At 44.9% G+C, this 15,776-nt stretch overlaps 1 protein-coding gene across 6 annotated transcripts in view; it reads right to left on the bottom strand.

The window, feature by feature from the left end:
• The window catches only part of LOC121443237 (kinesin-like protein KIF13A), a 177,286-nt gene that overhangs the window by 67,613 nt on the left and 93,897 nt on the right, over positions 1 to 15,776 (bottom strand). For all 6 annotated transcript variants that reach the window (XM_041644916.1, XM_041644919.1, XM_041644920.1 and 3 more), the window contains 5 exons: positions 12,053 to 12,145; positions 10,387 to 10,567; positions 6,829 to 6,916; positions 4,827 to 4,961; positions 3,400 to 3,512 (listed from right to left, as the gene is read on the bottom strand). In XM_041644916.1, coding sequence (XP_041500850.1) covers positions 3,400 to 3,512; positions 4,827 to 4,961; positions 6,829 to 6,916; positions 10,387 to 10,567; positions 12,053 to 12,145 — 610 coding nt within the window. The remainder of the gene's footprint in view (positions 1 to 3,399; positions 3,513 to 4,826; positions 4,962 to 6,828; positions 6,917 to 10,386; positions 10,568 to 12,052; positions 12,146 to 15,776) is intronic.

The raw sequence follows: 15,776 nt of genomic DNA, 5'->3' as shown, positions 1-15,776 counted from the left end.
TCACTGTTCTTCACGTTTCCGTGACAATCTACGTCCCAACACAACAGCTCCAAAGCTATTCCTGCACTACCTCACAAGGCCAGGTACCCAGCCTGTGTTCTAGACAGCGTCTCATCACCACGCATGTGCTAAAATGTGTCCTCACGTTTGTATCTGAGATCCTAGAGTGCACGTGTGTCTTGGAATGGAGTCTTTGAGAATTGTGTATTTGTTATATACACACTACAGGACCCCTGGGAGGGGATCTTTGACAGTCTCCATAATAAATATGAAAATATCCAGGATATGAGTAAGTAAAGATGATCGATGTAGAAAAAGTCTAGAGTAATAGTCTGGAGGCTAAATCATAAGAGCGGGGTGATCTTGTTTTGGCTTAGTCAAATCAAGACTTCCTTCTGCTTCTGGAGCGGTGATGCCCTTTCTCTCCTAACCCAGAGGCTCCCTCAAGGGTCACCATCCTGCTATCACATATTACCATAGATGTCACGGCTTAAACGCACACGGCATTACAGCTTTGGAGGTCAGAAACCCAGACTGTGGACCACTGAACTAAAGCCAAGGGGAAGGTAGGTCTACATTCCGAGGGAGTCTCCATTTTCTCCTTCCTTTCACAGGCCACCCTCATTCCTGACTCACAGTCCCTTCTCCTACCCCTTGCTGGTCTCGGACTCACTTGCTCGCATCCGTCTTTCATGTGGAAAGAGCCCTGGACTCATAGGACCCGCCTGGATAATCTCTACTTCTCAAAGTCATTACACCTGCAAAACCCCTTTGCCTTGTAACACACACATAGGTTTTAGAATTCACAGTGTGTAGCAATTTGGTATTATTCTGACTATCATGGTGTTTCAAGTCCTTCTGCACTCCCAGCATCCACTGCGGGGATGGCCACAGAGTCCATGCATGACTCACGTCTGATGGGCTTTCATTTAGATGACAACATTTCATTTAGGTAAACAACATCAGGTTACAAGTCTTTAAGCTCCCTGCTGTATCAACAGACACAAAAGGACCAGTTTTGAGCCCTGCACTCTGAAAGCCACAGAGAACAGTGAAAACGGAGGCCTCACCCCACAAAGGGGCAGGTCAGGGACCTTGGTGTGTAAGTCAGGGAAAGAGTAGGCTGCTAAGAAAACTCCTAGGTCGTGATACAAAAGTTGTTAGGGAATCTAGACTATGTTACCACGTGGCCCCAGAGTAATCCAGTTCAATACAGTCAGGACTTCTAAACAGCGTAGTATCTAAATAGGAGGGGGCATCATTTGAATCCATGCTAGAAGCCAAGAATCAGCCTCTTCTAGGCTGACAACAGCCTCTGGAGCGTTCCCACAGCCACCTCCAGGAACCACATCTAGGGGTCAGTGACCTCAGGTTAACTACTTGACTACTGTCTGCCTGGGTTTGCTCATCAGCCCAATGAAGACACAAAACCCATCTTATAATGCTGGCGGTGGGTTAGGGCTAAAGAGATGGCTCAGGTCAAGACACTGGCTGCAGGGCTGAATTCCTAGCACCCACATGGTGGCTCACAACTGCGCATAATATCAACTCCAGGGGACCCTCTGCTGGGAGGGCCCGTCCAGGTCACCTACACACACACACACACACACACACCACCCTACTCCTTTCTGTTTTCCCACCCTTTTCTGGGCTCTTGGGAAGAAAAGATGCAGGGCCGTCCCGGCCTCTTGCAATCCCTTGTCACGAAACACATCAAAGCCCCTCCTTCTCAGAGGCACAGACAGGACGACGGGGCGGTGAACCCCCTAAGATGGGAAGGCTCTCCCAGTGTGTGCAGCCGTGTTGATCTCGCTTTTCTCACTGTCAGTGCCAGTGTGACGCTGAAGTGTGAAGCTGCAGGAACACGCTCCTGAACACGTTTCTGCCTGTCACGTTCTGTTCAGGACAAGACCTCAAATTATAGTTCATCAGCAGGAAGAGAGACCAGCTACATACTATTTTCTGTAGAACTTAGAATAATAATAGCAATTATGCTAATTAGAAAACAGCACTGATGTAATGAGTATTTATTCAGTACAAACCACACACCAGGCATTGTTCTAAATACATGATGGCATTTACTCTTTGACAGTCCGAGGAAGCAGCTACAATTACTTTATTATTCAGCCTCCCCTTTTAAGACGAGGAAAATGAGGCAGAGTAGCTAAGGCATTTGGTCATGATACATATATCTACTAAATAGTGAATGCAGGATGAACCCTGGGCAGCCTGGCCCTTGAACATACTTCTGGATATAAAACCTCTTCCCCGTCAATTTGGAGAGGGCTTCCTCCTGCGTGCCTTCTCATGGCATGAGCCAGTGGGATCCTGTAGACTGAGTTCTTCCTTCCCAAGTTCCTTCTTTTTTCTCTAGAAAACTCCAACCTGTCTCCTGTCTCTCAGACTTTGCAAAGCAACACACACACACACACACACACACACACACACCCCACACACATATGGAGACTCCAGGGTAGTATTTACTCAATAACCATCAGACTCATCTACACCCTCATACATAAACAGCATCAGCTTTACAAAGGAATCTCAGGTAGGGTTTTCTGTGATATGGTCTGTCCGATACCACTGTGGCTTGAAGTTTACCCAAGACTGTATTGCAGGTGCTCCCTGAATTAAATGGGGTTAGCTCCAGATAAAGCTATCCTCAGTCAGACACACCGAGTCAAGAATTCAGTTAACACACCTGCCCTAACCAGCATCCCAGCTTAGCAACCCAGCACACTGTCAAGGGTTGGATATGTCTGTCCAGCGAGTTGCGGCTTGCCATCAATCTACCTCAGCCTGGAGGTACAGAATCAGACTGTGTTGTCCCAGAAAACCTGGAAAATCCTAAGTTCAACCACTATTTGGGTTTGAAGGCGGTTGAACGTTTGATCCCTAGCTGGTGGTGCTGGGTGACCCTTTAGGAGGTGAACCTCTGGGGATTTACAGCAGCATTCTGCCTCTCGTCCACTCATCCTGATCCACCCATCCCATAGAGAGCCAGGTCCCATAGCCACAGCCAGGGGACAACTCCTGTCCCCATGCTTTCCGCCACGAAGGACTCTTCACTGTGAGCCCACATATGCTGTTCCCTCCCTTCAGTCACCTTAGTCAGTTACAATCAAAGTGACAATAAAAGTAACTGTTACTACAGTCACCCTGAGCTGGGGACCAGCTGTCCACGTGATGATACACATAGGCATTGTACCACTTGGCAGGGGTGTGGCTGGGCTATACCACATGACTTGACTTGAACACACGTCACGCGCTGGAACAACGGCAGTCTCCCTCAGGCTAAGCCACTCTGCCTAAAAACCACTGGGTCCTCAATGCAGCGAATCCTCCAAACTCAAAGCAAACAGACGGAAGTCACCCACGCTGTTCCGGTCACCTTACTTGTTAATGTTGCTGCCTTCTTTCAGACGCTCACCCGCAGCTCCCGTCTTCGACACTCTCTCGCTCCCCGCCAGGTCGACCAGGCTCACCTTACTGACTTTCTCCCCCGAGTTCTAATGGCAGGGGAATAAGAGAATCAGCAGACATGAAGGAGAGCCACGTGAGTACTGACGTATTTATCAACACTGTGATCCACAACACCATGAAGTACTCAGGCTATGAATCGTAGGTGTGTCACTCAGGAAATCACTTCCTAGAAAAGCCAATTTTAAGTCTTTTTACTTTGCATGTATGTGTGGTACACCTGTATTCCGCCTCGCTGAGGCAGGATCTCCTTTGTTAGCTGCAGTGGTCCAGGCTAGCTGGTCCACAGGCTTCTGGGATTCTCCCATCTCTGCTCTCTCTGATTTCAACATAGGAGTGCTGGGATCACAGATGTGCACCACCATGTGGGACTTGATGTGGGTTACAGGGATCCAAACTCTGTCCCCCGTGCTTGTGTGGCTTGGGGTTTACCCTCTAAGTCATCTCTTGAGCCCCTAAAGTCAAAAGTTAAAATGGTGCAGAAATCTAAGATTCTGCTCTGCAGCTGGGGAGAAAGGGTTTGAATATGCAGGGCAGTTAGCAGAACCTCCAGGGCAGCCAGAAGTCCAGACTTCGTCCAGGACAGTGGCAAGTTAGAGGTTTATGCACCTTGAAGGAAACACCAGCAGATGAAGCTCCTTTGCATTTTGGGTCAAATTCTACCTTTCTGAGATGTGGGTTTTAGATAGAATGTTGTAGTTTCTTTCGTAATATTCCACAGTAGCCATGAAGTAAACTGATTGCTTTTAGGGAAATTTTAGTAAGAAAGAACACATAATTAAAAATTGTACAGTAGGGGGCTGGAAAGATAGCTCAATGGTTAAGAGCACTGACTGCTCTTCCAGAGGATCCAGGTTCGATTCCCAGCACCTGCATGGCAGTTAACAACTGTCTGTAACGCAAAGATCTGACACCCTCATGCAAATATATATGCAGGCAAAACACCAATTCACATAATATAAAAATTTAAAAAAAGTTGTACAGCGAAATCATCAGGGTAGTTAGGATGTTTACACACAAAATCCATTTTTTTTTCCAGACAGAGTCTCAAGAAGTAGAGGATGGCTTTGAACTTCTGATCTTTCTGCTTCTAGGCTTTGTGCAGCGCTGGAGAATTGAACCCAGGGCTTCATGCATACTCTACCAACCGTACTATATCCCCAGCCCTGAAAAATTCAATTAAAAAATGCCAGTGTAAAAGGAAGGCCTAACAACCTGGCGATGTAAGCGGCACAAACGGCAGGATGACAGTACACAGCTCTCCGTCTTTGGATCCAACCACGAACACTTCCCGTTTCCACCCTGAGCTCCCCAACCTCCAGACGTTCCACCTCGCCTCTCACCCCAGACTGCAGGTCATACAGCGTCTGTGTGATGATGATGTTGAACACAGCATGGGAGCGGCTGCTCTCCTCATTCATGTTGGTTGCAGCTACCGTTCGAGACTTATTTCCCTCAGACATCAGTGACTCGATGTCCTAAAGGCAAAGACGAGGAAAGCACTGTGAGATAAGAAAGAGCACCCAGCACCCAGGGGTGTGTTCAGGGTGGTCCCATGCCTTGGCCATACTCTTCCACAGAAACAGGCCCAGCCTCTTTCCCACACAGCATGGCTTGAACCTCCTCCCCACACAGAGCCTTCCTCTTTCTCTGCCCGAGGTCTCTTCTTGCCCTGTCAATATCCCATTGGCTCCTTCATACATTCCCAGAAGAGGGCACACTTACTGAGCACTTCACATGCTTAAGAACAGTAGCCAACTCATTTAATTCCAACTCTCCTGTGCCTGTCACCCTGGTATGGCTGTCTGTCCCATTTTCTGCCTCACTCTGCCGACAACTGTGGCTCTACAAAGAGCAGGGAACTGATTTGGGAGGCCCCTTTGTATGCTGTGAATGTTTTATTACCATTGGTTAATAAAGAAGCTGATTTGGCCAATAGCCTGACAGTATAGAGCCAGGTGGGAAATCCAAGCAAAGAAAGGAAAAAGAAGGCAGAGTCAGGGAGACGCCAGCAGCCACGGGAGAAGCAAGATGTAGGTAACAAGCCACAAGCCTCATGGTAAAATATAGAATAACAGAAACAGGTTAATTTAAGTTGTAAGAGCTAGTGAATAATAAACCTGAGCTAATAGGACAGAGTGTAATTAATATTAATGCCTCAGAGGAGTTATTCAGAAACTGGCAGTGGGGAGAAAAATTTCCAGTTGCAGGCAACTTTCTCTGGTATCTTTGTAACCTTATTCCTAGTACACCCATGGAGGCTGTGGGCTTTGCTGAATGAGTGCTATGAAAAACACTCCCCACACACTAAGATGCTGAAGCTCATGGAGGTCATCTGAGATTTCCTGTAACCAGATTCCTGGTTGTCAGGAATAAGTGACAAGATAACAGGGACTGAGCTCCATTGCCGTGAGCTGGGAAACGACTTAGTCAAAGTGCTGTCTGGACCCCTTGGAGCCAGGCTGTTAAATCTCAGTGTATTTAAAGTGATGAATAAGTACAAATATAACATAAAAAGTACAATGCTTTTGTTTAAATAGCCGGATGCTGAACCTTATCCTCATTTTAGCTTCACTAAGTCTCAGATGATAATGGGTCTCCTACATCACTTATATATCAGAAGCAAATATAGAGGTTTGCTCATTTATTCCTTTTCTCATTCATGAACATTCTTCAGCCAAAGAGCTGGAAATCTGCGCCACAAGACTTCCAGGGTAATGACTACAGAAATAACAGCAGCACATTACGTCTGGGTATAAAAGTCAAGGAGGAACATAGATCAATCCTTGGACAATGGAATGATCCAGAAACACAGGCACCAGGAGAGTAAAGTGTGTTAGAAATCAAAGCAAGGCCTGTGCCTAGAAGGGGATGAGTCACTACCACATGCTGCACAGACTACCAGATTTGTTCAGAAGGATGCCACTGAGCACCTCGGGGAGGAAACACTCAGCAACTTGAGATCACTGGATGTTTTGGCCTCACTGTGTGCCCTTCACAAGGAGGCAGCCAGAAGTGTGCCTGAAGGACATTTCCTCCTGGGTGTGCTGTCTGTACGCCTGAGGCTGCGAAGGGCATCAGTATGCCATCACATATCCCTATGGAAACAGCCTCAGCATCACCTATTCTGAGTTACTGCCTTTCTTCTTTAATGATTTTTTTCCTTTTGGTTTTTCGAAACAGGGTTTCTCTGTGTAACAGCCCTGGCTGTCCTGGAACTCACTCTGTAGACCAGGCTGGCCTGGAACTCACAGAGATCCGCCTGCCTCTGCCTCCCAAGTGCTGAGATTAAAGGTGTGTACCACCCCACCCGGCTTTAAGGACATTTTAAAAAAGGACTCTTACCTCAAAGCTGGTGACAGCCAGCTGTGACAGACCATCTACATACGGCCCCAGAACCTTATGCTCTCTGACTTTAAGAGACTGCCTACTCCTGTAGGAGGGAGAAAAATCAGAGTGAGTGAATCTTATACACTTGCAAGCTTTTCCTTCTTAGCATTTGGAAATTCAGATTACAATTTCAAAGGTTTTTTTTTAGCGATTAGAAAGTATAGGTATTCTAATAGGCACTTTACACGGACAAACAAAGCAGCATTCCACATGAGAATGTGTTCAACTCTGATTTCAAATACTGATACTATTTTAAAACGTCCCTTTCTCACCCCAAGAAAAATCAGAGCAGCTAAACCTAGCTGGGCTCCCCTGTGAGAGTAGACAGAGAAGCCTGGACATTCTTCATCAAGAACATCTCAAATTCTTTTTGATAACGTTTTTATTTATTCTCTTGAGAAGTTCAAACAATATATTTTGATCATATTCTTTCCCTCCCCAAGTCCTCCCATATCCTCCCTCCCTACCTAGTTTTCATGGCTTCTTTCTCTCTTAAGGTTAAAATTTTTGAGAAAAGCCTGAACAATTATAAAATATTTTTAACTAATTTACTTTTTCAAGTTCCACTGATTTATGTTGGCTGCACGCTGGCAACTTTATAGAGAAAGTCAGGTAATAACACAACTGTAGCTATTGTGTCCAATATTTGAACTGGCTCTGCTGAAGACAATTTTGGGGTTGTAATTAATGTGTGCACGCATGTGTGTGTGTATGTGTGCCTCTGTATCTCTCTGTGTGTGCATGTGTATGTATGTGTGTCCCCCCTCTGTATGTGCCCCCCCGACCCCGTATCTGAGACGGTACACGTATGAATGCCAGAGGGAAATGGGTTCTCCCCTTTTACTGTATGGGTCCTTGGGAACAAATTATGAAGGTGGGGCCAGCAGCAAGTCCCATGAGCCATCTCACTGCCCCTTTAGAATTTTAGATGGTTACCTCTGATTTGGGGCCCATTTGAGACGTTTATCTGACCAATGAGATTTAAAACTTAAAGCTATTAGATTCTTCCTGTACTGAATGTAGGTGCCATCCTTTTCACGACACAGGGAATTTAATTGCTTTCTAGAGAGTTAATGCTTGGCGTCTCTCAGATGTGGGGAATCCTCGGTGCTTCTGAAAGTCTTGGCAAAGTTTCTGAAGCATTTTCCAGCTGTCCCTTTTAATCTCACTCTCAAGGATGAGACTTCAAGGTACCTATAGCAATTGTGCTGGACTCAGGGACCAACCAATTTGATCCTCAGGAGGGCTACTGTCACATACATAGCCCAGCAGTGGGCTCCTCCTTACCAACCAGATTCTGTAGTGTTACTCAACAGCAAGATGAAACCCAGCGTGCTATCAAGGGCCCTTGTGCTGGGATCTGGAATTCCCGCATACTCTTGCTGCTCTATTTAATGAAGCAGGCGCCTCCTTATCTTGTACCTCAGTCCTATCTGCAGACGAATCCTCTAGAAACCCCTGCATCTATGTGCCAAGAAGCCTGTGTGTGGACGCTCAGAGCAGAACCATACTGAGGACACATGACGCCACGCCAGTGATGAGAAAAGGGGCCAATCCATTTGATCATGCAACAGATATTAAACAATAGTCAAAACTATCACATTATTGTCCCATATACAAAAAAAAATGAATGAAATCACTACATGTTGGTGCTGTTTACACAAAGTTAAAACTCCACCAAAATCACGGATAGATGCTGCAGAAGAGAGAGAGAGATGGAAAATATAAACTTCATTGCCTTGGGGACCAGTAGGGAAAGGAGTAAGAGTCGAGGGGGACATGTAGGAAGATTAAGAATTACTGGTCAGGGTCCATTTTCTAAGACAATGACGCATAGGCAGAGGATGATTTTGTTATTCTTTATGCCTCGCAAACGTTCCTTTATATAAGCAGCCAATAACTCTTTCAGGTAAACACAAGCAAATCGATGACTGGAGACATTTTTGATGTCTATAATATTGCCAATACTCTTGCTTTGATTTGAGGCTATAGGAGTACATAGGAGTATAAATGTTACATATGACACATTTGCTAAAACAACTAAAATGTATTTAATGACAGGGAAAGTGGTCATGGAGTTACACAGGCTACTGGGCTGTTATCTATAATATACTTGAGGATGTGAGCATATCCACTCATGACACAGATCTGAAACAGCAGGGAGACACACTCAGGTGTTAACTAAGGTTATTTTTGAGTGGTATTATTAAATGTCAACTTCATTTCTTATAGTTCATAAGATACATGTGTGCTTTCCATATTTTCCCAACTATCTGTTACTTTTAAACCAATGCAAACTTTCGCCTGGCAGAAATGAATTTATGAATCAAGCTTACTTGATTTTTTAACTCTTAAAGTTTTTTTTTTGTTTGTTTGTTTAGATTTTTGAAAACAAGGTCTCTCTGTGTATCTCTGGCTGTCCTGAAACTTGCTCTGTAGATGGGGCTGGCTCCAAACTCAGAGATCTGCCTGCCTCTGCCTCCCCAGTGCTGGGATTAGAGGTGTGTGTCACTAAGCCCAGCATCACTTAGCTTTTGAAAAATGTAGATGCCTGCGTTCCCCAGTGTCACCCAAATCATTTAGGATGGGGGTGGGAGTTCAAGTCAGTCAAGATCCTCTGAAGAGCATCCTGCATGCTCCCCACACATAACCAGGGAAGGCGGGTGACTGTAATCCTTCCCCCATTTAGCAGGGCGATGGTGGCGCACGCCTTTATGGAGGCAGAGGCAGGCGGATCTCTGTGAGTTCGAGACCAGCCTGGTCTACAGAGCTAGTTCCAGGACAGGCTCCAAAGCCACAGAGAAACCCTGTCTCGAAAAAAACAAACAAACAAAAAAAAAAACAGCAACAAATAAACAAAATCCTTCCCCCATTTTATTTCCACTTCAGAGCTGCTGTTTTCCATTATGACACAATTTTTCTGTTGTTTCTTGGAGACAGTGTCTCACTACATAACTCTACTCCGAAATGCAGCCCAGGATAGCCTAAAACTGGCAGCCATCCTCCTGCTTCAGTCTCTCAGTGCTGGGTTATAAGCATGCATCACATCACTCAACTCGAATGCATGTCTATGCACCATGTGTGTGTAGTACCCACAGATGACAGAAAAGGGCGACAGATCCCATGGGATCAGAATTGTAGATGATTGCCAGCCGCTTTGCAGGTGCTGGGAATGGAACCTGGGTCCTCTGGAAGAGCAGCCAGCGTTCTTAAGCACTGAACCATCCCCCAGTTCCTATAACTTTGTTTTAATGAGTTACCCCTGATGAGAAGAAATAATACCTGTGGTGAAAACATTTCTCACACGGAGATGTGAGTAACTTTCCACGGCCGTCTAGGAGAAGCTGCATATGACTGACAGTGAGAGATCTGGGAAGTCCCTCATTTCCAGTCCATGAGCTGACATCAGAGCAGTGACCAACGACGCAAATATGTACACACCCTTGCAAGCTTAATTTTAAGATCATTTAACATTATTTCTTCCTAATGTCAAGCTTTACTTCAAACACTCACCCCTTGGGGTCCAAGAGGTCCCGAACTTTCTCATTATAAATTTCCATATATGATACTTCGACTTTAAAGGTCTGTGACTCATTTTGTTCCAGAGAGATCCTTTTAAACAGAGCACAGCAGAGCCTTGGGATAAGGCCTAGCTGCTCAGCATGGCCCATCATGGAGAAAGACTTTCCGGAGCCTGGAAAAGAAGCAAGCAGAGAGATGGAAGGGCAGGAGAAAAAGCAAACAGAACACTTCAGTAATACAAGGTGCGCTTGCCTGATAGCAAAAGCCATACAGAAAAAATGGGGTGAGCTTGACCTCCAACCTGGACCCCTGAACAACTGTCACACTTCTCTGCTTCACACTAGAGCCTCTGGTCTATTTCCAGCAGGTTGGTGCGGTCCATTATGTACTAGTGAGTGTCTAGGTATGCAGTCACTACAATGCACCCTTGGAGAGCAAGCCTGGTAAAGTTCCACCTGTCTACTGGGTTGTATGGAAAGGGCCATGTGTGTATGCATGTGTGCACAAGTGCCCGAGCATGTGGAGAGCACAGGGCAGCTTCGGGTGTCATTCCCTTTCTGCCATCCTTGTTATTTGAGGCAAGGTCTCTCTCTGGCCCTAGAGCTTGCCAGGTGCATGAGACTGACTGGCTATGAAACTTCAGGAGTCTGCCTGCCTCTGCCTCTGAAGCACGAGATTATACAAGCATGCCGCCATGCCTAGCTTCTCTATATGGGTTCTGGTGATCAAAGTAAAGTCCACGTGCCCACACGGCAAGCCTTCTACAAGATGAGCAATTTTCTTAGTTCCAGATAAAGTTTTATTGTGCTACAACATTGCATACACAGTAAAATCTCAGCTGTCCACTAAGCAACACAAACAAACAATATGTCACGGTTGGACCTGGCACATACTACATTATCTGCATTCTCTGTCTGGATTCTTGTAGCTAGAGTGTGATGATGCAGCAGGAAGAAGCGTTATTAAGAATTATAATTTATTTCCAGCTCAGAGTGACAACAGCTGGGTCACAGCTGTATTTTCTATCTGCCCGTTTTGACCAATTGCGAGACCCGCCTCAGTTTGGGATCCATCATCATTTCTGTGCCCATGTGGAAGTCCCAGGCATGGGGGATTCTAAAATTTTTATATTGATTCTATTAAAACTTTTATACCGAGAAACTGGGATTAGCTTTCCAGTTCAAATCCAGGTTAAAACTCTAATTTAGGAAAAAGACACTTAATGGTTTGGAACTAGCTACACTCATTAACACTGAAATCAGGCAATTACCAGAACTGATGCATTTTCAAGAAGCAGAATACTTTTGATCACATGACTCAGTTCAGTCCAAAACAGCAGGAGAAGTTTTCTGGGTTCCTCAAGCTCCCCCTGCCCTTTAAATGTTAAGAAATTATATTTAAGTATGGCTGTAGCTCAGTGGAACACAATTCATGCTTGGGACACAGGAGGTCCTGGTTTCAATCCCTCATACCATAGAGAGAAAGTGGGAGGGGGGAGGGAGAGAGAGAGTGTGTGACTTATTTATTTATTGTTTATAATTTAAGGGCTAGGGATTAAAGCCTGGATTTTGCACGTTAGGCAAGCACTCATCCACTAACCTACATCCTATCAAAGACTTGTTTCATATCATCAACTGCAATAAAAGCAACATCTTACCAGTCTGGCCATATGCAAAAATACAAGCATTGTATCCCTGAAAGGCTTTCTCAAGAATTCCTTCCCCGAGGCACTTGAAAACGACTTCTTGACCTAGAAAACAAGACAAACATTGGAGACTTATTAGTCTTGTGTGTATGTGTGGGTACCTACACAAGCCAGAAGAGGGTATCTGACTCCCTGAAGCTGATGTATCATTCAAAGAGCAGCAAGAACTCTTAACTGCTGAGGCATTTATCTAGCTCCCAAACAGATACTTAAAATCAAAAAGGATTATTTGTGTTGAGATGTGTGGTTTCTTTAAAAAGATATTTATTTTTCTGTGTATGAGCATTTAGTTTGCATACATGTACGTATACCATATGTGCAGTGCCCTCAGAGGCCAGAAGAGGGCGTTGGATCCCTGGAGCTGAAGTTACAAACAGTTGTGAGTCACTATGTGGGTTCTGGGAACTGGAACCCGGGTCTTCTGCAAGAGCAGCCAGTGGTCTTAAGAGCTGAGTCTTCTCTCCAGCCCTCTAACAGATGCATTAGTAACAACCTTCTCCCATCCCCTCCTCTCACAATTTAAAGATATACACAATGCTTACTACACAGTTATATGTAAGAGCTTAACAAATGCAGTGTCGTGCAGATGGGGTCTTGCTATGTTGCCCAGGTTGATCTCAAACTCACAAGAAACAGTGACCCTTCTACCCAGTAGGCTCAGGAGCTGAGACTACACACACACATGAATAACCACACCTGACTTGCAACATCAGTTTTGCTCCTAAACTACAGCTGACTATCTGGATAAAGTCATGGTTCCGTACTGTCTCCTCTTCGACGTTTCTCTGGGGATTAAATCCCACTCCTTGTTAGCAGGCTGCATAAAAGCACTGTTAAATTCGATTTCCTCTTCTCCTTAGAGATTCTATCTAAATGTTACTAAATATGAACTGTCTGTCTTGTCTCCCAAATCTGGATCCAGTTTCTAACTAGTAAGAACCATGGCACACACTTCCTTATGTCCACTTCATCACTGTGGGTGTGTCTTGGTGCAGGGTGGCCTTGAACTTCTGCTCTTACCCTCTACCAGCTCAAGAGCAAATCCAGGCACACTGGTACCTGTCTGGAACCCAAGTGCTTAAGTAGTGGATGCAGACAGACGAGGAGCTCAGGGTTATCCTTGGCTACAAAACAAGTTTTAAGGCCGAGGTGGGATGCAGGACACCCTGCCTCAAAAGCAACGACAGCAGTAGCAGCAACAATAAAGACAACAAATGCCAGACAGTGGAGTTTAGTTTCGACTATGTCCAAACTCTAGGAAATACTAGACAATACAGTATCTATCCTTCTGAGAAGACGGACGTGCGGTCACGCTTTACAGATTTCTATCAGGGGACCCTCACAGTACACACACAGAGCAGATGTAAACATGATGACAGGTGACCGGGATCTGAAACCCTGTCGTCTAAGACTTCACTGCTGGCAACTGTAGCTGGATGGTCACCCATTGGCAGGGACCCGTGCTGTGGGTCACTGATAAGTGGCTGGTGAGTGGCCCTCACCCTTGGTCTCCTAGGTTATCCTGCAGAACTGATTGTTTATTGTCTGTCTGTCTGTCTGTCTGTCTGTCAGTCACTCTGGCTTCAACCTTCAGACTATGACGACAGGGTTATTGTACCCAGCTAAATAAAGGCACATAGCAGGCGTTTGTATTTGCTGAATTGTTCCTGGGTTGATACAGCTGCCCTCAGATTGTGTACTTCTAACTGAGGCTCCTTTCCTAATCACTGATAACTGAGTCATTGAAAGACTGTGCTTTAAGCTTAAAAAGAATAATTGATTGTTTCCATCTACACTGCGGTCAAATACGACTATTTCAGTCAGTCCCAAAGGATGAGAGTTGGGAGTTGGCCTCTGGCAAACAAGCCAGACAGGTATGAAGAGATAGGTCAATGGAATATGTGTGTACTGTGTTTGGACTGCATGAGTAATTTTTATCTAAAAACTTACAAATCAGGCTGGGGAGATGGCTCAGTGGGTAAAGGTGTTTCACTGAAGCACAAGCCTGGTGACCTGAGTTTAATCCCCGCAACCCATGCAAAGGTGGAGGCAGAAAAGCAACTTCAGGAAATTGTCCTCTGGCTTCCAAATGTGCTCTGCAGCACATGTAAAGGCATGTATCATACACATGATCATAAATAAAAAAATACACATTACTTCTTTACTGATGTAGTCATTTCCTAGGCATCATAACAATAACATGCATAGAAAATATTACCTCGTCTCAGTTCCACTAAGTATACTCATATTGTTTTAAAAGACAACTGAGTATTTTTTCAAATGTTACTATGCTTGATGACAGAATATAACCCAAGCTTGTCATATTTCCATTTACTTATTTGTGTATACTTGGATGCATGTGTCGAGGTCAACGGACAACTTGCAGGAGACAGTTATCTTCCCTGCTATGTTAGTTCCGGGAATTGAACTCAGGTTCATTAGGCTTGGCAGCAAGCACCTTTACCTCCTAAGCCATCCCACCAACCCCACTGTTTGTCATATTTAGTAAAGTTTTATTCATAACTGGCAAATGAGAAATATTTGGAAAACAATATATTTATGTGTATATACATATATAAACACATAACACAGATATTTTGGTGTGTTTCTGGAAAGAAATGCCTTTCCTCCTTTCTATCCTTAAATAACTATGTAAGACCAACTAAGGAAAGAGTCGACTAGAAAGAGCTATGTGAGGCTTATGTGCTTTCCCAAACAACTAGGTTCCTAGAGAGACTGGAATACATTTTATTACGACTTCATATCCCAAAGGAAACTTACTCTTTTTTAAGATAAGAACATAATGACTATTTCCCTCATCCACAGCAGCCTTAGAAAGTCATTTTCTCTACTCTTTCTTCATGGTCCCCCTGGTTAAGTGCCACTGATAAGGTAAGGGGGATTGTTTCTCACATTTAAGAGGGAGTGATGGGAGGCAGGCAGAGGGCATGGTGTGTGTGTGTGTGTGTGTGTGTGTGTGTGTGTGTGTATGTTTGTGTACACACACATACACATACCTGGGGAAGACAAGAAGAAACCGAACATCATTATTTAGGTCAGAGCACGCTACGGTACAGTATCCAGTAAACTAGTCCCCTTCTTTGTGACATTAGAAGGTTGCAGGGGAACGAACACAATATAATGAATAGCATCAATAAAACGGTGAATGGGACCAATTCCACGGACTTCTCATTATTTTTCCACCCTGGGGCTGTGTGAACACATGAACCTTGGGCTGCAGCTATGCTCAACCAATTCTTTTGTTCAGTAACCTTCAGGGAACCGCTATTACAGGAAGAATAGCTGTGGAAGTGGCCAAGATCCAAACTGTTAACCACAAAGTCCTTCCTGTAGCTGTGGTCCAGCCCCTGTCCTCATCAAAAGCAGACTCCACAGGCTGCACAGCAATGGCTTCACTTCACTCTGCCTTAGAACGCAGGGCACCCCAAAGACCACACAAGACCCATGGTGACCCAGACGAATGAGGGCCTTTTTGGCCTTTGCAGTACTGGGGACTGAACACAGGGCCTTGAACACGCTTGGTTATATGCTCTACCCCTCAGCTACATCCCCAGCGAGGGGTCTTTTTAACTTTTTAGAAAATATTTTGTTTTGTTTACTTCCATTTTCTTTTAAACCTAAGAGTCTCTGTCAGCACAGGAAAAAATGAGTTACC

This window comes from Microtus oregoni, unplaced genomic scaffold, assembly GCF_018167655.1.
Source record: "Microtus oregoni isolate MIOR12 unplaced genomic scaffold, Mior012 000103F_ref0000194, whole genome shotgun sequence".
Classification (NCBI taxonomy): Eukaryota; Metazoa; Chordata; class Mammalia; order Rodentia; family Cricetidae; genus Microtus; species Microtus oregoni.
The sequence above is the reverse complement of the archived record's forward strand: the minus strand, read 5'-3'. Positions and strand labels throughout refer to the sequence as shown.